This window comes from Hemiscyllium ocellatum, chromosome 31 (assembly GCF_020745735.1).
Source record: "Hemiscyllium ocellatum isolate sHemOce1 chromosome 31, sHemOce1.pat.X.cur, whole genome shotgun sequence".
Lineage (NCBI taxonomy): Eukaryota > Metazoa > Chordata > Chondrichthyes > Orectolobiformes > Hemiscylliidae > Hemiscyllium > Hemiscyllium ocellatum.
In genome coordinates, this window is record NC_083431.1 from 22,884,193 (window position 1) to 22,906,009 (window position 21,817).

The 21,817-nt window shown below is 39.4% G+C and overlaps 1 protein-coding gene across 1 annotated transcript in view; it reads left to right on the top strand.

Moving 5' to 3' along the window:
- acaca (acetyl-CoA carboxylase alpha) overlaps positions 1 to 21,817 on the top strand; it is a 266,712-nt gene that overhangs the window by 110,038 nt on the left and 134,857 nt on the right. The window contains exons 30-37 of the mRNA XM_060847834.1: positions 33 to 176; positions 1,319 to 1,421; positions 2,840 to 2,947; positions 7,244 to 7,300; positions 8,101 to 8,145; positions 12,739 to 12,780; positions 16,797 to 17,012; positions 21,564 to 21,719. Of these exons, the coding sequence (XP_060703817.1) occupies positions 33 to 176; positions 1,319 to 1,421; positions 2,840 to 2,947; positions 7,244 to 7,300; positions 8,101 to 8,145; positions 12,739 to 12,780; positions 16,797 to 17,012; positions 21,564 to 21,719 (871 nt within the window). The remainder of the gene's footprint in view (positions 1 to 32; positions 177 to 1,318; positions 1,422 to 2,839; positions 2,948 to 7,243; positions 7,301 to 8,100; positions 8,146 to 12,738; positions 12,781 to 16,796; positions 17,013 to 21,563; positions 21,720 to 21,817) is intronic.

The following is a 21,817-nucleotide window of genomic DNA, read 5'->3' on the forward strand; positions in this document are numbered from 1 at the left end:
TCCTAATTGCTCATCCTTATGCTCCAATTCAGGATGTCTTTCTCATCCAACTTGAACCATTATGGGATGTTTCATGTTGCTAGTGTAAGTGATGTGCTGCTTGATGCTGCTTTTACTCCTCCATGCCAGCGTATGGGGGCAATGGTCGCATTCCGCACCTTTGAGGACTTTGTGAGGTAAGATTCCCTGTACCTTTTATTTTTAAACTTTAAGCCTCTTGACTTTTCTATCTCTGGAAACAGAACATGATTTAAATTATTATCAACATAAACAAAAACAGAAATTGCTGGAAAAACTCAATAGGTCTGACAGGATATGTGGAGAGAAAGCAAGAGTTAATGTTTCGAGTACAGCATATATACCAATCTTTTCATAGCTGATGAAGGGCTTATACCCGAAACGTTCCTTGGATGCTGCCTAACCTGCTGTGCTTTAACCAGCAACACATTTTCAGCTGTGATCTCCAGCATCTGCAGACCTCATTTTTTACCCTTTTCATAGCTGCAATCAGTTATGAAGAAGGGTCATTATATCCAAAATGTTAACTTTTGCTTTCTCTCTACAGATGCTGTCAGATCTGAGTTTTCCAGCCAGTTCTGTTTCTGTTTCTAATTTCCAGCATCCGGAGTTCCTTGGTTTTTTGGTTTAGGATTCTAATTAACTTATTGGGAAACGAAACTATAAAGTTCATTTAAACAATTGATACAGGAATCAATCAACATTTGCATTGCTTACTATTGAGTATTTTTTCATTATTTTTTTTTCTGTGAATCTCAGCTACAATCTCTTGTTCTTTCAATCTGTATATGGTGTAGATTAATACAGTGCTTTCTAGGAACTAAGTTCACATCTAAGTTTGTAAGACACTTGCATCAACAGAGCGAATAGCATTTCCACCTCATTAGTTTGGTCATGTTTGAGACCAAATCTGAGATCAAAGACAAGTAATTAATTTGCTGCATTATCTGTTTTCTCACCAATTTTAGCTAAGTATAGACTATAGCAGAGAATATTTTTGATCGTGGGAATTGACTGTCCATGACCACACAAAAAGAATGACTATGAAGCATTTAAAAGCTAAGAAAGGTTGATAGTTTTCAATGAACTTGTTCGGGCCTTGTATTCATAGTTTGTGATGTAATTTAAACTGATTAGTGTAAGCTTCATTTATAATGCACACAGGTGAATAAGCAGGAGAGGAACAGCAGCTTGTGAACTGACCATTCCTATATTTAAACACTTGCAAGTACCAGCTCGTTTTTGGTAGAATTTTAAATTCTGGAATATGTGAACAGTTCTATCTACGTTTTATTTACAGAAACTTTCAAGATGTGACAAGTTGCTTTTCTGACTCGCCTCCTCCAAGTCCCACCTTTCCTGAGTCAGGACATGCCTCACTGTATGATGAAGATGACAACAAAGTAAGTAGTACAAGCAAAAGAATAAAGGCAGCTGGTGCATCAGATATTTAGGTACCAAGCTCTGAATCCCCTTTGTCATAGCTCAAGCTTACAGCTTTAAAAGATGGTGCAGTGATCAGGGTAAACTCAGATTACTGAATACAACATGAGTTCAGACTCCAGTCTAGTATAACTTCATTTTATACAAATGAAAACACTTCCTGCAGTTTGCAGGATCAAACCTGAAATACAGAACTTTGTACTGAAACTGTATCCAAAAGAACTCACCTTGATGAATGGTAGATTTTTGCAGCTGTCGAAAGCCTGCTGTATGCTTGACCTGATCGTTCTTGCAGCTGATGCTAAGTCCAGAGGGCAATCCATTTCCCATTCCTATCACCATAATGATGTTTCCCTCCTTCCCCTTTGCCCAGTTTTTATTTAGAGGGAGGAACTCTTTACACTGAAGTTTCAACTGATGACAAGTTTCGAGTTAGAAGGGTGGTAAACTGGAGTTTGGGGTTGGAGAGTTGGGAAAACACCAGCAAATGTGCAATCTTGGAGACTGTGTTCCAATTGTGTGAGGGGGCAATAAAAATCAGTCTCAAGAGGAAAATTATTTTTATGGTAGTGGAAATGGGACCGCTTGAAAATCCTCGTTCACAAAGCAGACTCCTTAGTCATCAGCAGTAACACTTAAAGCCTGATTACTTGCAGTTGAAATAAATTGAAAGCTTTTCCTGGCTGCACTAGGTATGTGGAAGATCTTCAAGCAGATAAAATCCCATCGCTGTTCATGTGACTAGTGTCAAGAATCCGGCTTTTTTTCTACATTTTATCAAGTGTCTTGATACTTCGGGCCATTTTATAAATCTAATGGACTAAATGCTACATAAACTGTATATTTTTAACAGTTTTGTTTCCATGCTTCACTCTAGACAAGCCTCTTGTTTTCCTGACTTTTGTAACATTTTGGGATATTACACTGGGATATATATGCCTGTTTTGAGAATTCATTCTTTCAGATTTTTACATGAGTTTTGATGAATTAGGCTCAGGATTTTAGATGCCTGAAATAAGTCTGGAAAATAACCTCTTGACTAGAAGGCAACTCAGATCTCTGAATAGAGAATGGTACTTGTACTGAAGGTGACAGTAATGGATTCAGGGCCAGGAGATTTAATTCTGAATGTAACACTTTTCGACTATTTACATGACTGTATCTTAGAAAACAAATAGACCTACCTGTGACCATTTTATATATAGGTAAAGATGGGGTTTCCATGTCACTTCTGGTGAAATTGCAGCAGCTCTGAGAAAATTCCTGACCTGTATATTTCCATACTTAATCATTACATTGTTTAAACCTTGAGTACATGTAATCACTTCCTCTTTCATCCTGCCCTTATACCCCATTGTTGTTTTGTTTTAACTTGCAGAATACTAGAGATGAGCCTATTCATATTCTCAATGTGGCTATTAAGATTGACAATGACACTGATGATGATGCCCTGGTGATGATGTTTGGAGAGTTCATGCACTCCATGGTGAGTATGTATAACAGTCCATTTTATGATTATGCTGTGAAATAAGTACTTGCCCATGACTCAAAAATTGCCTGCAGAGAAAGTAAGTGATTAGTTTTGACCAGCATCTATTTGATAGTAGCTTTACAATGTACTGACCAGTCCCTCATAGTTTGGTTTGTAATACTTGGTCCAATGTAAACTTGAAATGAAGTGCAGAAATCCTAAACTTGACCGCTTCTCTCTGCATTCGGTTGATCTTTGCTTCAACAGTTCTCTGGTCTATAAATAGAAAGAAAACAGGCTTGCACCCATTGCTACCTCCTTGCTGCTGAGACTGCATGCAGGCTTAGGCAGATATCTTGTAATCACCCAGTTTAGAGGTGCAATGCCATATGTCTGTAGCAGGTGGGAAATGAACCTAAGCCTCATGATCTAGAGGTAGGGGCATTACCACTGTGCCACAAGAACCCTCTGCAAATTTACGTATCAGTGAGAAGATTGAGAGTCTATGCTTGAACAGATTGCCAATACTCACTGTCTTGACACGCATGATGAAGAATAGCCGTCTTATGGCAGAGGATAGGCAAGGCCCATTAAACCTTACTCATCCACCTTCCAAGGGGAAAGAATAAATTTGTCATGTAAGAGTATTGGAAGATTATGTTGTTGTAATGCATTGTGAGGTTAAATGATAACAATTTAGATTTAAGCTTCCATGATGTTGTCCAAGCACAATAAGGCATAGAGGTGCAAGCATGGCAGATGAGAATTTGACACCTTGTCTACTTATTTATATTTTCAATAGTTTCTGAGCTCAAGGTATTGCAGGAGGTTGTATCAAATCACTTGCCTTCTGTTAGTCAAAGAGTATTAAGGAGCGTGGAATAGCAGCAGATTTCAAATATTAGAACTTAAGGTCAAGATTTAAAATTATATCTGAGGAGCTGACTGCAAATTAAAGGAAGGGGCTTGTTTAGCTGCTTTCCCTTCTCCATAAACTAAACATTCTTTTGTAACCAGAATTGCTGTGATTATCATGCAATATTTTGAGAAAGATGTATTTAGGCAAGACATTTGTGAGTTTTAAGATGAGCATTTCCACCTGGTCATTGTCCTACATAGAGTCTCTAGTCTGATATGGTCAAGAATATTTTCTTTTGACAAACTGAATTTCAGTGTTTCAATGACATTTTGCATGATTAGGTCATTTATGTTACATGAACAGTAAACTTCCTTCAAGATTTATGACCTGTCAGGGTCCAAGAAATAAATATTTTAAAAAAGCCTAGTTGAAAAATAGAGCCAATGTTCTAGAGCAAAACCCCAATTAATCACTTTATTATTAATAGAAAACTTACTCGATGTTACAAAAGGTTTCAATATATTGGTTACATGTAGTGCTGTGGTCATGTTGCTCATCTGATAATAATCCAAAGGCTGGGACTTGTGGTCCATGGAGTTCAGATTCAAATAATTTGGTTTGAGAATTCAAATTAATTTAGTTAAACAAAACCTGAAGATGACAAACTATTTTCAGCAGTGACGAGGAGGTGTCAGACAGTTATGGCAAGCTAATTGTTTCATTGACACTGTTTAGCAAGAGAAACTGGTACCCATGTGATGTTTGACCTGCATGACCCTAAATCTCATGCCAAAGTCAGCTGCTCTTAACTGTCTTCTGATGTACCTTAGCAAGCCCATTTAACAGTATCAATCCTGTGGCAGTTCAAAATTGTCATTCATCCCATCATCTCAACTGGGATAGGTCATAAATGTCATGCTTGCCAATATACATATGTCCCAAGAATAAATTAAAAATATTTGTCTTTAAATTTATATTTATATGGTGCCTTTGGAATGAAACATTGAATCCAAGTTGGGAGAAGAGTTGGAGAGATGAGCAAGGGTGTGTTTTTTTTATTCATTCATGGGAAGAGGGCACCACTATGTAGGCAGCATTTAATACCCATCCCTAATTGTCCAGCAAGCAGTTAAGAGTCAACCACTTTGCCGAGAGTCTGGAGTCACATTTAGACCAGAACAGGTAAGGATGGCAGATTTTGGGTTCGATTCCCGCCTCTAGCAACTGTCTGTGTGGGTTTCCTCTGGATGCTACGGTTTCCTCCCATGGTCCAAAGAAGTGCAGGTCAGGTGAATTGGCCATGCTAAATTGCCAAGTAAGGGGTAAATATAGGAAAGGGGAATGAGTCTGAGTGGGTTACTCTTCAGAGGGTCAGTGTGGACTTGTTGGGCCAAAGGGCCTGTTTCCATACTGTTGAGAATCTAATCTAATTAAGTTTTCACTCAAGGGCAATAGTGAACCAGATTGGGGTTTTCCAACAATAGACAATAGATTCATGACCATCATTAGACTCTTAATTCCAGTCTTTTTGTTTTATTGATTTCAACATCTACTAACTGCCATGGCAGGATTCAAACTAGGGTCTGCAGAACATTACCTGGATCTCTGAATTAACAGTCCAGTGATAGTACCACTAGGTCATCGCCGCCTCCAAAAGTGGGAAACATTGAGATGGTATTTAAAGACAGGGAGAAGTGCAGAAAAATTAGAAGATTAAGAAGGCACATGTATTAAAGGCCAAATGCTGAAATGTGGTCGATGACAGCTGACACACAAAACAAATTGGGGGAGACTGCAAAAATGGAATGCAAAGAGGTAGATTGGAAAGATAAGCTATCAGTGGAAGTCAGCAAGACTGAAGTCAGGAGTGAAATGCAAACGTTAATGGTGAAGTTACAGGGTATTCTGCAGCACAGTCCCAGAATTGGCTGTTTTGCCAGTGAAACCCTGGTAATAAATTGTGTATCAATACCAGCTGTCCATTTGGACATTGAACCTATGTATTCTATCTTGAAAAAATAATCCTTGCTGTCATACACCTTCAAGGGACTGGTAGCCCTCCTGTTCAGCTGTCCAGTTTTCAGGTGTGAATTGAGAGAGCAGGTGAAGCTAAACTATTCAACTGGGGAGAATATCCTAGCTAAGTCTTAGCTTGCCCTTCATTAGAGCTGATTTATTTTTTTAATTAGTCATCCAATACAATTTCCACTTTAGTGACTCTATAAATCAAAGTAAAATAATGTTCCTGTGAAATCTTTATTGTTGTAAAGATGCTTTTTAAATCCAAGTTGCTATCACTTTTCATTTCAAATACCAACATTTCTCATGGAAGTCATGCAGTTGTGGTAACCAGACCCACATATGCCCAACGTAAATATATTAAAACAGCATTGATTAGACATGTAGATTATTGGTCTGTATACCTACCACCCTACCAACCTCCAGATATATCGTATCATCCTTTGTCATTTCCGCCACCTCCAAACAGACCCCACCACCAAGGATATATTTCCCTCTCTTTCCCTATCAGCGTTCCAGAAAGACCACTCCCTCTGCAATTCCCTCGTCAGGTCCAACCCCCCCCCCCCCCCCCCCCCCCCCCACCAACCCAACTTCCACTCCCAGCACCTTGCCCTGCAACTTCAAGAAATGCAAAACTTGCGCCCACGCCTCCCCCCTCACTTCCCTCCAAGACCCCAAGGGATCCTTCCACATCCGTCACAAATTCACCTGCACCTCCACACACATCATTTACTGCATCCACTGCACCTGATGTGGCCACCTCTACATTGGGGAGACAGGCCGCCTACTTGCGGGACGTTTCAGAGAACACCTCTGGGACACCTGCACCAACCAACCCAATCGCCCCGTGACTGAACACTTTAACTCCCCCTCCCACTCCGTCAAGGACCTGCAGGTCCTTGGTCTCCTCTATCGCCAGACCATGGCAACACGACCCCTGGAGGAAGAGCGCCTCATCTTCCGCCTAGGACCCCTCCAACCACAAGGGATGAATGTGGATTTCTCCAGCTTCCTCACTTCCCCTCCCCCCACCTTATCTCAATCCCAACCCTTGGACTCAGCACCGCTTTCTTGACCTGCAATCTTCTTCCCGCCCACACCCCCTCTCCAGCCTATCACCCTCTCCCTCACCTCCTTCCATCTATTGCATTCCCAACGCCCCTCCCCCAAGTCCCTCCTCCCTACCTTTTTGTCTTAGCCTGCTTGGCACACCCTCCTCATTCCTGAAGAAGGGCTTATGCCCGAAACCTCGATTCCCCTGCTCCTTGGATGCTGCCTGACCTGCTGCGCTTTTCCAGCAACACATTTTTCAGCTATAATTTAGAATGACATCAAGTGCTATCTTGCCAGAAATGTGAATATCTTGTGTATGATGCATATTCTTTAAGGTTGATTTGAGAAATGTTATGATTTGGTATTTTTCTCTTCAGAGATCAATTCTGTTCGACCATGGTATCCGTCGTCTGACCTTCCTTGTAGCACAGAAGGTACTGTTTCTTCACTGTAATCAAACTATTCCCATCTTTTTCCCAAAAATACACAAATCACTTAGAAAATGACCAAAGTTGAGTCTTCTGTCTTTTCAAGGTGATTATGGCTGATCTGCCTCAGCTTCACTCTTCCACCCACTCACCATCTTCACTGATTTGTTGGAAGGCTAAAACTTTGTTGGAAGATCAAAGTCCTGAAACTCCCTTTCCAGCAGCATTGTGGACTTATCCACATTGTTTCAAGAAATACTTTATGTTCACTTTTTCCAAGGGAAATTGCGGATATCAACATGTGGTCTACCCAACAGCATCCACATTTCATGAAAGGATTAAAAATTAATGCTGCTTGTTATTACTGATCTAACACACACAATTCTTACCTGCTAGTCATCTATAAACCATATGATTTGTTGTAATGTGGCACCTTGACCATTTTTCACAGGTCCTGTGTTGTATGATTTAACTCTCAAATGTCACAGCTTTGCATATAAAGTTCTTGCAGTAAAGAATTGTTAAGCTGAATGGTAAGAAGTCATTTGGTGCGACAAACAAACCTGTCCAGGTCTCCTGACATCATGGGTTTTTCAATAAAACAACAGTCAATGAAAATGAGTGAAAAGGCTGTCCTTGATCTGAATGATGATGTTTAAGAAGTGCTGTGAAAATGTAAGTCTCTTTAAAATGTGAAAATTATGAGGCAGGGCAGATGTAATGTTTAATTGTTTGATAATTGCATTTTAATCCTCCTATTAACAGCCAGATCTTGTCTACTTTCTTCTTTTCACTTTACCCTAAAGGATTTCCGGAAACAGTGTAATTATGAGGTGGATCGGAGATTCCATGTAAGTAGTCAAGAATTAAGAAATGTTTCCTTAAGTATATTCCCTTTTGTTAACAAAGGAAACCGGCCTGAGTTTGAGTAGAAACTGCTTTATACTTGAAACTATTCCTTGGCAACATTAACCAATGGATGAAAATATATCTAGCTTTCGATTATGCTTTTGTGTCCTGTCACTCTGCTCATCAGCTGCTACAACTGTGAAGTGTTGGACCTTAGGACCGAATAATCTCAAATTTAACAAAAGTTGTCCAATTATACCTGCGCCTTCTCAGAAACTGGTCTAAATGCCTAATGGCTTAGAGTCCTGGAGGAGTAAATTTTCAGAGTATTGTATTTGTAAATAGCTGATCCATGAATGATTTTACTGTAATTTGATAAATTAATTATGTTGTCCTGGCTTCATTCATAGTTCAGTCCATTACACATAATTGCAGTTCAACTTGCTCGATAAATTGAGCAAATGTCCTGATCGGCTTATCTCTCTCTGAATGGGTGCCAGAACTTGCACTCTGATTTTTGTCTCCTCTGTGAGTGCATTTTTGTTTGGAATCTCTTATTTGACAGTATGAACTCAATCTACCATTCTGTGAACAAGGTGTTATGTGAATGAAGCAACCATCTTTATGTTCCTTTGTATGGTATATAATAAGAAAGAACAAAAGATGTTGGCATTTTAGTAGTGTCCCAAAGCATTTTAGTGAGTGAAGAACTTTTGATGTTTAGTTACTACTGTTATTGCGTAAGCATAGCGCATAGTTTGTGCGTGCCATGTTGCCACAAACAATAATTTGATCATGATGTTGATTTTGAAGGATAAATATTGCTCAAGACACTTACCAGGATGTCAGTGCCTTTCTTGAAATAGTGTCAAGAGGTCTTTGACATCCACAATAGGGCAGTCAAGGCTTCTGTTTAACCTGAAAGGCAACAGATCTGACCATGCAGCACTCTTTCACTATTGAAATGCAATATCTATCTAGATCAACTTGTAATTTGGACCTTAACCCATAAACGTTCAGAAACACCTGCTGATAGGTATATATCAGCACACAAATGGATAGATTTCACATTTACACTTTGCAATCTTTTAGTTAAAATTTTTACTTCACATTATATATGTACTATATGAATAGATACTTCTGTAGGCACCAGTTTGCTGAAATATTTGCAAGAGTAGAATTGAGTCACATTGCATACGTATACAGCTTGGCTATTGTTAGTGGATTCTAATCATGTGAAACATATGAATCGTCTATTTAGCTTAAAGTATTGGTAAGCTCTGCAACTTATTCATTTTCTCCAAACCTTAAGTTGGCACATAGATATGTTGTTCAACTGAAGACAGAAAACATTCCTGCACTGTAGATCGCTGTCCAAATTATAGAAATAACTATCCGCTAAAGATAAGAACTACCAGATATACATTTACCAAGGTGTCTTGGAAAGATTATTAAAATTTCTGACTTGTTTGAACTATTGCATATGTTCATAGAGATCTTTTTGTTTTGGGAGTTGATCCACATTACTCTGTGGCTTGCCCTGGATCTTGATTGGCTGAATTGTGTTGTAGTAGTATGCCTAAAGCAGATGTTATCTTCTGGATGTTTAGTCTGAGGGCTATTTTTTCATATCCCCCATGAATGCATTGATTAGAGTTTACATGCACGCAGTGCCATCTGAATATGCATCTGAACGACAGATTGCACTGTGTTCTGGAGACAGAGAATGTCAAACAGGTTCCTGCTCATCCAGGGGTTTATATCCACTCCAGCGGGAGGCTTCTTCGAAATGGGGTGGAATTTTACAGCAAGGAAATTGAAAAAGAACATTGGTGCAATGACACAACCTCACTGGACTCCACTTTAAACACGCATTGCATCTGTGGGTACCCATTGGTGAAGGCACTTGTTCACATGCTGTGCATTATGATGAATTTCTATGGGCAAACTGCATTTTTTTCTAATTGTTCACAGGATGTGGGCCTTGCTAGTTGGGCCAGAATCCATTGCACAACCCTAATGGCCCAGAGAGTAATTGAAAGAGTCAGATACTTTGTTGTGGGTCTGAAGTCACATTTAGGACATTAGTGATGCAGATGGGTTTTTGGCAGTGGTTGCGTGGTCCCAATTAGCCTAGCTTTTTATTTCACCTATTTATTGAATTCATATTCCACCATCTGGACATGGACTGTAGTGGTTCAAAGAGGCAGCTCAACACTACCTTCTGAAGGGCAACGAAGACAGGCAATAAATGCTGGCCGACCAACGATGCCCATGTCCCACAAGTGAATAAAGAATGTGTCATCTTGGGAGGCAAGCCCATGTTCCTAGCACATTAACTTATTGTCCTTAATTAGGAGGAGATGAGTCCATATCCCCCTTAGTTGACTGAGGCAAAGGCCTTTGTGAGGCGGAGGTCTCTTTCAGTAAGCACAGACATCAACACCTAAATTCAACGTTGCCTCAAATGTGTCAGCGTCATGTATGGACTTGTGAGGCGCAGCGTTGGATGACAAAGACCTCAAATCTCAGTGAAAGTTTATGGTGTATAGGGCAATAGTGTTACTGTCCCATGTGTGCATTGGAGAGGTGGATATGTATGGCAGACACCTCAATTGATTTCTGAAATTTCACCAGTAATGTCTCTGGCAGGGTTTTCACTCCATTGTTAATGTCCTTCTCTCAGGCCAATGTCCCTAGTGTTGAGGTACTGGTTAGAATCTACTGTGTTGGGTGAGCAATATTGTCCCTATGTCTGGTCACAAGACGTCCAAACCAAGCTCCCTACTTTTGAGCCTTGCCATGGTTATCAGGAGGATAAAGAAAATGGTTCAGAAATGTCCATAAAGCTTCTGTGAGAAAATGCAATATCCCCACAGACTCATACCCAATACCACCAAACTGGAGAAGAAACATCTGCAAAGATACTACCTGCTTTGAACATTTGCAACAGGCTCAGATGGAGGTCAAGTACAGATAATAGAAGAAGCATGCCAAAACCCAAGTATCTCCTGCATTTTCAAACCCCACCTAACCCACCTGCGACAGAGAATGTTGATTCAGCTTTGGATTATTTAACTACTTCAGAAGCCACGCCACTGGAGTGAAAGGAAGTCATCCTTAATATCAAGGGATTACCTACGAAGAAAGATTTTTGTTCCAACTTTAAATTGAATTATTTTCCTACAATTCATCAATCCTGAGAATTGGGGTCTCTTGGCTTCTTTTAATGCCCACATAAAACTTAAATCATTGAATTGGCAAAGAAATTTTCTGACCCTTTTTGGATGTTAACTGGTTGATTTGCAAACATAAAAATAGCAGCAAGTTTGTACGTCCAAAGCCTATTGGCCCTATTTGCACTGTGTAATGTTGTCTTGTGAAATTTCTCTATACTACTTTAATTATGGAATTCAATTTGATTCCATGTTGTGATGCAAGACTTTCACTTGAACATTACATGTGTTCATTCCTAGTGTGGTTTTGTGCATTTTCAATTATTTTATGTGCTATGTTTCATTTTAATTGCATGGAGGAGGGACCTAACCAGAATGGATGATCCAGTAAGGGCAAGGTACAAATGGCGCAATGGGTAGAATGCAAGTATTCCTAATGTTGACGTGTCATGAAGTTCATTTCAGCTTGAGAACCTCTCTTCTGTCCATTAGAGTAATTTTGAGTGCAGTCTCTGCAAGAATGTAAAATGCAAATGCAGTTTCTTTCTCTTTTAATCCACATGTTTCATTATCAAATAAAACAATCCACAGATTCCACACTACCATGCTTACTAATTTTATTTACTGTCTCTGTAATAAGCACCACAGGGAAGTGGACAGGGGGTGCAGAGTTGGTCCAATAATTATGTAATCTCTCTTCTTATCGGCCATTTAACCTGATTATCAATGTAATAGCAAGTTAAAATTATTTATTTTTTTGCTCGTTTTCAAATTTCTCGACTTCCAGGGTGTCTTGAGCAGTTAAATTAAGCACATTATTATGATTGTCTATGTAATGGCTGACTGCTTTGCCACAGCAGGGGCTAATGACCTCCATAGGCACTGCTGGATATTCAGGTTCAATTCGATCTAACTGGTATCGACTTGGGGGTGGGGAGGGGAGGTGGGTAAATAGAAAAAGCCTTTCCCCAAAGCAAACATTAGGTAGCATTTGATTTCAGCTTTTACTGAGTAGTTCCTTTATATGATATTTTTCTGGAAATTGGCAGTACAGTCATTAAATATCTCACAACCATTATCCCAACAATTGCGTCAGGCAGGTTGCATTTGCAAAGCAATAATGCTAGGTCTGAAGGGAGAAATAAACCTTTAAAAGCTGCTTTTTTTATTGTTCTGGAAGAAGCAAAACTATGTTAATGAATTTCTTTTTATGGCTCCAGGAGCAATTTTTCTTTTTCCAGAAATACTATCAGTGGCTTGATCACTGGCATTTTATGCATGCTAAATTTGATTTATTGTGGTTTTCTTGGGCATTTAATGTCTCTTTTCTTTCCTGAACTTTTGTATGTCTATATGTTGGTCACAGACACTTAACTTTGTATTTTAAATGTGCATTTTTTTCTTCTTTCTTTTACACAGAGAGAGTTTCCAAAGTTCTTCACTTTCCGCTCAAGAGACAAGGTAAGGTATACAACAAAATTGAGCTATGTATCATAAAAAGACTCTTAAAAATAGAAAGGGAGGCCACTTGGACCATTGTCCCTGTACTGGATCCTCAACAGAACTATACAATTAATCCATTAGTCCTATAAATATTTCATTTTCAAGTATTTATTAAACTCTCCCTGAAAGTTATTGTTACATCTGCTTCCACTACGCTTCTAGACTATCATAAAACACACATTTATTTGATGTCAGTTTTGTTTGCAAGTCTCTATTGTGAACAATATCCTTTTAACAATAGGAAATTTCATGTTAGATGAGGTCAGAATTAGTTAAAAATACGGGAGTGGCCTATTATAAAAAATATCAACTGAATTATTTGGAAGTTTTTTCAAAAAAGATATGGCACGGTGGCTCAGTGGTTAGCACTGCTGCCTCACAGCACCAGTGACACGGGTTCAATTCCTGACTCGGGCAACTGTGGAGTTTGCACATTCTCTTTGTGTCTACGTGGGTTTCCTCCGGGTGATCGGGTTTCCTCCCACAGTCCAAAGATGTGCAGGTTAGGTGGATTGACCATGCTAAATTGCCAGTAGTGTTAGGTGCATTAGTCAGGGGTAAGTGTAGGAGAATGGGTCTGGGTGGGTTGCTCTTTGGAGGGTCGGTGTGGACTCCCTCCATCTTTCTTGGCTATCTCTCTTGATAGGCCGAAGGGCCTATTTACGCACTGTAGGGAATCTAATCTAATGTTATCTCACTTCGAGCATTGCTAGACTCCTGTTGGGAACCAGTTTTAATGATTTGAATTTATCCTGCAAAAGAAATGGAAGGAGTAAGACCTCATATTAACACAGCACCTTTTATTAGTGTTGGAAATGCCAAAGAACTCCACACCCAGCTAAGTACTTTTAATACCATTATAGTATTAGATGGGAAATGGGGAATAAAGACACAGCATGTTGGAAATACCTGAGAGAAATAGGTAACATTTCAGGCCATTGATTTGTCATCAGTCAGTCCTTTCTAGCAAAAAGTAATTGATCTGAAATGTGTAAGTCCATCCTTTCTCCTTTTTCTTCTGTCTCTAGTGGGAGTTCCTGCATATATAGGAAAGCAGCTTTAGCGTACCTTAACCAGAAATTTAACTTGTAGAATGTTAATGTTCTTTAACCCTCACCTTCACAGTTCCTGAAGATATGGCTGAAATTTGCAAATTTCCATTTGTAAAGTGTAAATCAACAAGGGCATTAATCTGAAATCAAGTAGTCAGCAGCCTTTAGCCTCTCCTGGGTTCATCAAACCACATAATGTTTTCAAAACCTATCACTAAGTGTCTTCCCTACCCCTCAAAACCTGAAGAGAACCAATTCTAATACTGATAAAGCTGGCCCCTGTTTTTATTTCCAGGTAACACTGGTAGTTTTAAATTTTATGATCTAACTTGTGTTAAAATTACACATATGGTGAGGTAATTCAAAAAGTTGCTAAAATGTAGTGGAGTGAGATGGAATGAACAACAGATTTCTCTTAGAGAAACCAAAGGACCAGGTGAGATCAGTGACTGGAATCTTATTCTGCAACCAGCAAGAATATTGGATGTTGCAGTTTGGATTGTAGGTTGTGTTGTGATGTTGAGATTGTAATAGTTTTGTGACATTAATACCATGGTGTAGAGAAAAGGAGATGAGATAACCTCTTCTCAAACAATGGATGTTATTTGTAACATATTTATGAATTGAATACTAGCATGAGTTTGTTTATTAGGTTAGAAAATATAGTGTAAGAATAATGTGCTCCTCAGAGCACTGTCTTAGTCCAGATTTGAGTTGATGAGATGTAAAGTCCTAGCATACAACAAGATCCATCAAGTGGCACAGTGGAGTGCATAAGGGCAATTGAGTCTTTGTGTTAAAGCTTCTGAGTTTAACCCTGCATTGTAAATAAAGTACAGGGTGTAAACTTATCCACCCAGTTCATGTTGTTAGTTTTAATGTAGTATTAATGACAAATGTTTTTGGTAGCAGAATGAGAAGATTTTCTTTAAAGCAGATTATCCTGAGGATGCAGTATATTAATTTAGGTCTTCAGCTTTGTAAGCTGACTTACATATGGCTGGCAGATTATTTTTTGATCAAATTGGTTGAGGTTTTGGAAAATTCTATATTAGCTGGAAATTGAAAATATTTAACGGATAATATGCCAACTCATTCAGTTTAAAATGTTTGAGAGTTTTTGGAATGATGCATCGTTTGCAGCAATGTTTAGTGGGACTTTCAGGTAAATTTTTATCTTTGCAGCCTGAGAATGAATAATCATTGAGGCCATTTTTGGGGAAGAAGCCAGGGAGTCTGAAGGGAAATTAGTTACAGTTGTCTGATGTTTCATTCTTTCATTTAAACAGAGGAAATATTGGGCAGAGTTTCTAATTGATCTGATTTTTTCTCCATATTCAATATTTTTGTTTTCGATGCACATGACCATGTTAAATGGTGGAGTGGGCTCAAAGGGCTGAATTGCCTACTCCCACTCCTGCTTCCTATATTCCAATGTTTCAAGCAACAAGTTAATTCAGAGCAGGAGTAGGCAACCCAGCCCTTGAGCCAACTCCACCATTCAATAAGTTTATGACTAATCTGATTATTTTATATTCCTACCTAGCCTTGATCACGTTTCAGCCTCTTGCTTATCAAAAATATGCCCAGGAAGTATGATATGTCTCAATGATATAGATAAAAATCTACTGAAATTTCTTAATTTACCTATAGTTGGTGTAATTGCTTTGGTTTAACACCTTTTGTCAAATCCAAAATTAGATTGGAATTGCGAGGGGGTAATGCAAGAGGCAGGAGAATAAAGACAAAACAGAACCGGTGACACACTGGTGAAGATGAGGGCTTGTGCACTGTCATTTGCTTTTAATTCAAAATTCATCAAAACCTTCAATCATTAAGAAACAGAAGTGAAGGACTCAAAATTTGTAACAAATTGTTTTAAAATTAACGGGATGTGGAGAGCAGATTTTCAAGGAGCTTGAATGAAAAGGGGTCTTACCTAATCTGTCATTATTCTAGAATCAAAAACGTGGCTGTCTTGAGCAAAATCTGCATTTGCTTCTTGTGCAATTTGATTTCAGAAGAGTGGTATCCATGTGCCTGTCCTCGAGTTTACATTGATGAGAGGACAGTCTACCTTCTGATTGAAGGCACTGCTTTCTTTAATGCAAATTCAGTGATCGAGTTCATCGACACTGCTGTCCTGAAATCCAAGTTACAAAACAACCTGTAAATATGTTCAGTATTGTGGCCTCAACCATAATTCCACAGCCATCTAAATAGTTCTGTGTTTTTTGCTTTATCCTGTCTCAACAATATGATTCGTATAAATTGACATCACATACTTAAATCTTTTTTAAAAAAAAAGCACCAATCGTAATTTAGTAACTGGATGCGAAGATCTGTGCATGCACCCTTTTTCATCCCATCATGCTTTCATCTCCCAATCTCTCTCTCTTTCACCCTCTGTCTCGATCTTTTTCATCCTCCACCTCTCTCATTCTTCCTTTACCTCTCTCTTTTCATCTTACTCTTTTTGCCCTCCATCTCTGTTTCAGCTGCCTCCTCCACTCCCATCTTCTTCAGCAGTGTCCACCTTTGCCTCACTTTCTTATCCTTCCACTCTCCCTGTCTCATTTGCCCTCCCATTCTCATGTATTCCTCCTCCTCATTCTCTCCCTCCATCTCTCTTGGCTATCTTTCTTGTCCTCATCCTCCTCTTTTCCAAGTTCTCTTTCCCTCACCCTTGCTCACTTTCCTTCGATCCCGTTCTTTCTCTCTCTCTCTCTTTCCCCCCTCCCCCTTTGTCCCGCTATCTCTCATGTAGCCACTTATCCCTCTTCCCCTGAATTCATCCTTCACACTTGACTGTCCTGTGCCTACTTCCCCCTCTTGCTTTCCCTTCCTTTCAATGTACTTATATTAACATATTTTATTGGTTCAGTCTTACTGATTCTGTTAGTTGCACATTTTTTTTTGCAGTTTCAGGAAGACCGGATTTACCGACATCTGGAACCCGCGCTGGCTTTCCAGCTGGAGCTAAATCGGATGCGTAATTTTGATCTTACTGCAATGCCGTGTGCCAATCACAAAATGCACTTGTATTTGGGTGCCGCCAAGGTGGAGGCTGGTATTGAGGTGACTGACTATCGATTCTTTGTACGAGCGATTATTCGGCACTCGGACTTGGTCACGAAGGTGGGTGAACTTATGAAAGCATTCATTTAGCACTGTTAAAAATCCCTCAAAACTTTTTATGCCAATGTTAGAATTACAATTAATGCCTAACCTAGCAGTAAGATATTGATAATGGTGATAATATGTCTGGTCAAAAAGAAGGTGCTTAAAGCAAGTGAGTGAAGAGAAGTGGAGGACTGACAGACTGAATTCAAATGTGTGATCCTGGGACTTTGTGAGGAATGTTGCAGTGGAGGTCAGAGTCAGAGAAACTGCAAAATCTAAGCAACACTGGGGTGGAAGAAAGAAGGAGGGTCACAGGCCATGATGCGATTTTAAAGAGAAGTTAAATATCAGTTGAATTGGGAGCAAGTCAGCAAGAGAAGGGGTGATGAATAAGGAAGTTTTGAAACAGGGCAGGATACAGCTGAGTTTCTGATGAGCTGATGTTTACACTTGGAGGAGGGTGGTTGTAGGAGGAAACAGCAGGAGAGCGTTGAGCTCGGGGTGATGAGAGACCCGATGAGGGTTTCAGCAGCAGATGGGCTGAGGCAATGTTCAGTTTTATGTTATAGAGTTGGAAGTAGAAGTTCATTATGCTGGCGAGGATATGAGGATGGAAACTCCGTGCAGGATCAACTTGGATCCTGAGATTACAAACATTGTGGTTTAACCTTGGACAGAGAATGAGGAGGGTGGAACCAATTGTAAAGTGCACAGTTATTGGTGTTTAATTGGAGAAGGTTTTCATTTGCACAAGTCAGGATACCAAGCAAACAGTATGTTAGTATAGAAATAGCGGAGAAGTCACGTATGGTAGGTGGAGATGCAGGGTGTTGGCTGCATTCATGTGAAAGATGATTTGTGTCTGAATTCCTAACCAAGTAAAAGCATGTAGATGAGGAAAGCGAAGGGCTAGGGCTTACTCTTCGGGGTACTGAGAGCATGGATTGTTCATGAGATGGAAGAGATGCCTTTGCTGGAGGTACTTGGGTTGAAATCTCATTGTTAAGAGTAGAACAAAACAAAAGTACTCCTTCTGACTGGACAATGATGGAGAGATGCTCAAGGAGTGAAACTCAGCAGGTCGAGCAACATTTATGAAGCGAGAAACAAAATTAATGGTTTGAGTCTACATGACCGTGCTTTTCCGAGCAAAGGAGAATAGGAGAAGACTGCTTTTAAGCTGTATCTGACCACATCTCATCCTTGTGATCCCGACCTGTTGTCTTGACCCCATTCCCACCTAATAACCATGCTCATTGGTATTAACAATAGCAACCTACGTATCAAAACAAAGAGGAATAGTGCGCCAGAGTTACAGTTACAGAAAATTTAATTTCTGCTTTCAGTTCACGCCATTTTAATGCTGTAGCAGAAAATTGGCAGGAGAAATTCATACTGCGAGTTTCAGGGAAGATGGGTGCAGATTTGGAAATGAACAGCTCTTTCAATGACTTTGGATGATTAAGAAAATTTAAGGATGGGGAGTATTTGCTAAGATGAAAGACATTTTTCAGGGAGTTGTAGGATTGACGGTTTTGATGCATAGGAGGCTATTGCTAATATCAGCAAGCATGGCGAGTAGGTGGATCAGAAGACCGGGAGGTGGATCACAAGGATGAGATGTGGTCAGATACAACTTAAACAGAGATGGCAGGAAAAAACTGTAACAAGATGAGGATCAGAGAGTGGATTTGTGTAGGTTAACTGGGGAAAAGTAGCAGTGACAACGTTGGTGACACAGAAATCCATGTTGAGCAAGGAGATGCAGATTTAAGGAGACAGTTAGTAAAGAGTGTTCCAGGATGATCCTTGAGTAGTGGAAATTTTAACACAGGCAAATGAGGCCTAAACACTGAGGTGTAATCCAGTGTGTTCTGCTGGTGGATTGTTAAGCCATTTGTTTGAGAGATACATTCAGATCTGCACCCCTTAAACATAAAGGAGTAAATCTGATGCCCATATCAAAGGGAATAGCTGAGTTGTGGGAAAATTAAGATTTTTGCAGCAGATGAGAATTTTGCAGATGGCAGCTAAGAGATTAGTTGATCAGGTCAACAAATGCAATGAAAATTATGAGGAATTGTTAGCCAGAACTTTAGTGGGTTGGGATTATGAAAATGAATTTATAACTGATTTACAGCAAAGGTTTTTTTCCAAGCCACTGATGAACAAAGAGTATGCTCTGGATCTGTGAGTTATTAAGTGAGGGATGGTAGGTGAAAGGAGAATCCCTATGTATAGAAGCAGGCCATTTGGCCCAATGAGTCCACACTGATCCTCCAAAGAGCATGCCGTCCAGACCCAACCCACTACCCTGCCCCTGTAACCGTGCATTTCCCATGGCTAATAGCTTGCATATTCCTGAATACTGTGGGAACACTGTGGACAATTTAGCTAGGCCAATCCACCTAACCTGCACATCCTTGGACTGTGGGAGGAAAAAGGAGCTCCCAGAGAAAAACATGCAGACACTGGGAGAATGTGCAAATGCCACATTGTCACACGAGGCTGGGTCTCTGGTGCTGTGAGGCGAATCAGTTTAGAAAAGTCTTAAATCCTTAGTATATTTTAGTTCATTTAAATTTTGAAAAGTGTGCTTCTCAAATAGGTATCAAATCATGAGTTATTTTGTGTGCTATAATTCTGAGCAACACTCTACTATGTTAATGTACATTCAAAGTCATTTTTCTATTTTACTGCATTTTAATGTAATTTTTGATGGTCTATTTCACTTAATATGATCTTTCTCCTAATTTGAAAAATCTCCTGAAGAAGTTGAACAAGCATAAAAATGGGAGAGCAGGTAGCACATTAATTAAAGTCTTGTGATGCTTTCAGCAATACAATTCCAAAGGCACGGCCTTGAATTTAAGGGTTGCTACTACTTGATTTGAGTTTGTTTTATAACCAATGATTAAAGTGAATTTCAATTTCAGAATTTATTTGGTTTGCTTATTTTCACAGTTAATTGAAGAAAGTATTGTTATGTGCTGATTTTGTTCTCCGTGTTTTCCTTATGTTGTTTAACTGTGGTTAACATATGGGACTCTAATTGTATTTTTGAAAATTTTTGGTTTTCCATGGAGACTACGTCCTTTCTTCCTTCCCAGTTTTCTCTGCTTTTTTTCTGAAGGTTTTGATTTCTTGATGGGATATGGTGAGATACATGCCAGTTGTGTTCTCACATTGAAATGAGTGGACTTTATTGTGAGTGTGCGCTTCAAAACCAAATAGCCAAATGATCATAGCTAAATGTAATAATATGAGGTCCAATTTGTCCATGTGTACTTCTGTTACAATTATTGGATGGTAGTTCGGAGAGGGATTCCTGATTTTATCTGAACCATTGCTGTGCTGTCTTCCAACTGAGATTTGCTAATTTAGTACGTGCTAGAGGACTCCGCTACTCATTGGATAAATTTGTTGTATGCCTTGGATGAAATTGTTTGCTTTTTCTCATTATTCTCAGTCTTATCTAGTTTGACACACCAAACTGATGCACCTTCAGTCTGCTTGACAAGAAATTGTCAATGCTAGTTGCATAAAACCACCATGGCATCCCTTCTGATGTCGTCTGCTCACTTTCCTTCACCTCCCACTCCCTGCCTATGGCTTCTTTCCACCACCACTATGCAAGTATAGTCTTCACTCCGTGTCATTGACCTCAGCAAATCTCATACTGGGAGTAGATTTGAGCAGAACTTTAATGAGCTCCATTCATTTGTTGAGTCTTGCATCAAGTCACCACCACTCCATTGTAACTATCAGACGTGGACACAGTATCAAGTCTTTAGAGGGGAGGGCGCCATGTTTCCTGTGCTGTTTGTGATTGAAAAGTGCATTGTGCAGTTTAATTTCTTTATAATGTCTGACCTTGTTGAAGGACCACAGCTTTACAGAATAAAATTCTTTAAACAAAACTGCACAGCGACTAGAACTTAGCATTGTTGGAAAGGTCTGTGCCAATTTGCCAATGGAAAGTATTGTGTTATAGTGCTGGAGCATTTTAACAACTGTAAGCATTGAAAACATGATCTTAAACAATCTGTATTTGTAACTTGTATCAATCTAGAATTAAAATAGCAGAACTAACATGCATGCCAGAAACTGGAACAATTCACTTTAACCATTAGCAATGCATTCCTACCAGAAGGAGCCCAAGGACGACTTAGAGTCATAGAGATGTACAGCATGGAAACAGACACTTCGGTCCAACTCGTCCATGCCAACCAGATATCCCAACCCAATCTAGTCCCACCTGCCAGCACCTGGCCCATATCCCTCCAAACCCTTCCTGGTCATACTTGCTGCCAAAAAAATGACATTGATGCAACTCTCTTTTTATGATCAAAATGAAATCGGCAAAAATTTCATGTTCAATCAATCAGGTGCAGGAAGGATAGATTACTGTGAATTGTTAATTGCTGTAGTTTGAGCTTTCTTATGAGGTGCCTGGTGTACTTTATGCATTATGTGACTTATGATGCGACTTGGAATTTTTTTAAATGAACGAAATTTAGTATGGTTGACAAATAACTTTTATATTGATATTCCTTGTGTCTGTAGGAAGCTTCATTTGAATATCTGCAGAATGAGGGAGAGCGTTTGTTGTTAGAAGCTATGGATGAACTGGAAGTAGCATTTAACAACACTAATGTTCGAACAGACTGCAATCATATCTTCCTCAACTTTGTTCCCACTGTTATCATGGACCCTTCAAAGGTAGCTACTGTCTTTGAAATTTTATTGAGAAAATAAATAAGTCAGTTCTAGTATGATGCACTAGTATACTGATCATTCTGTGTCATAATCCAGTAAGT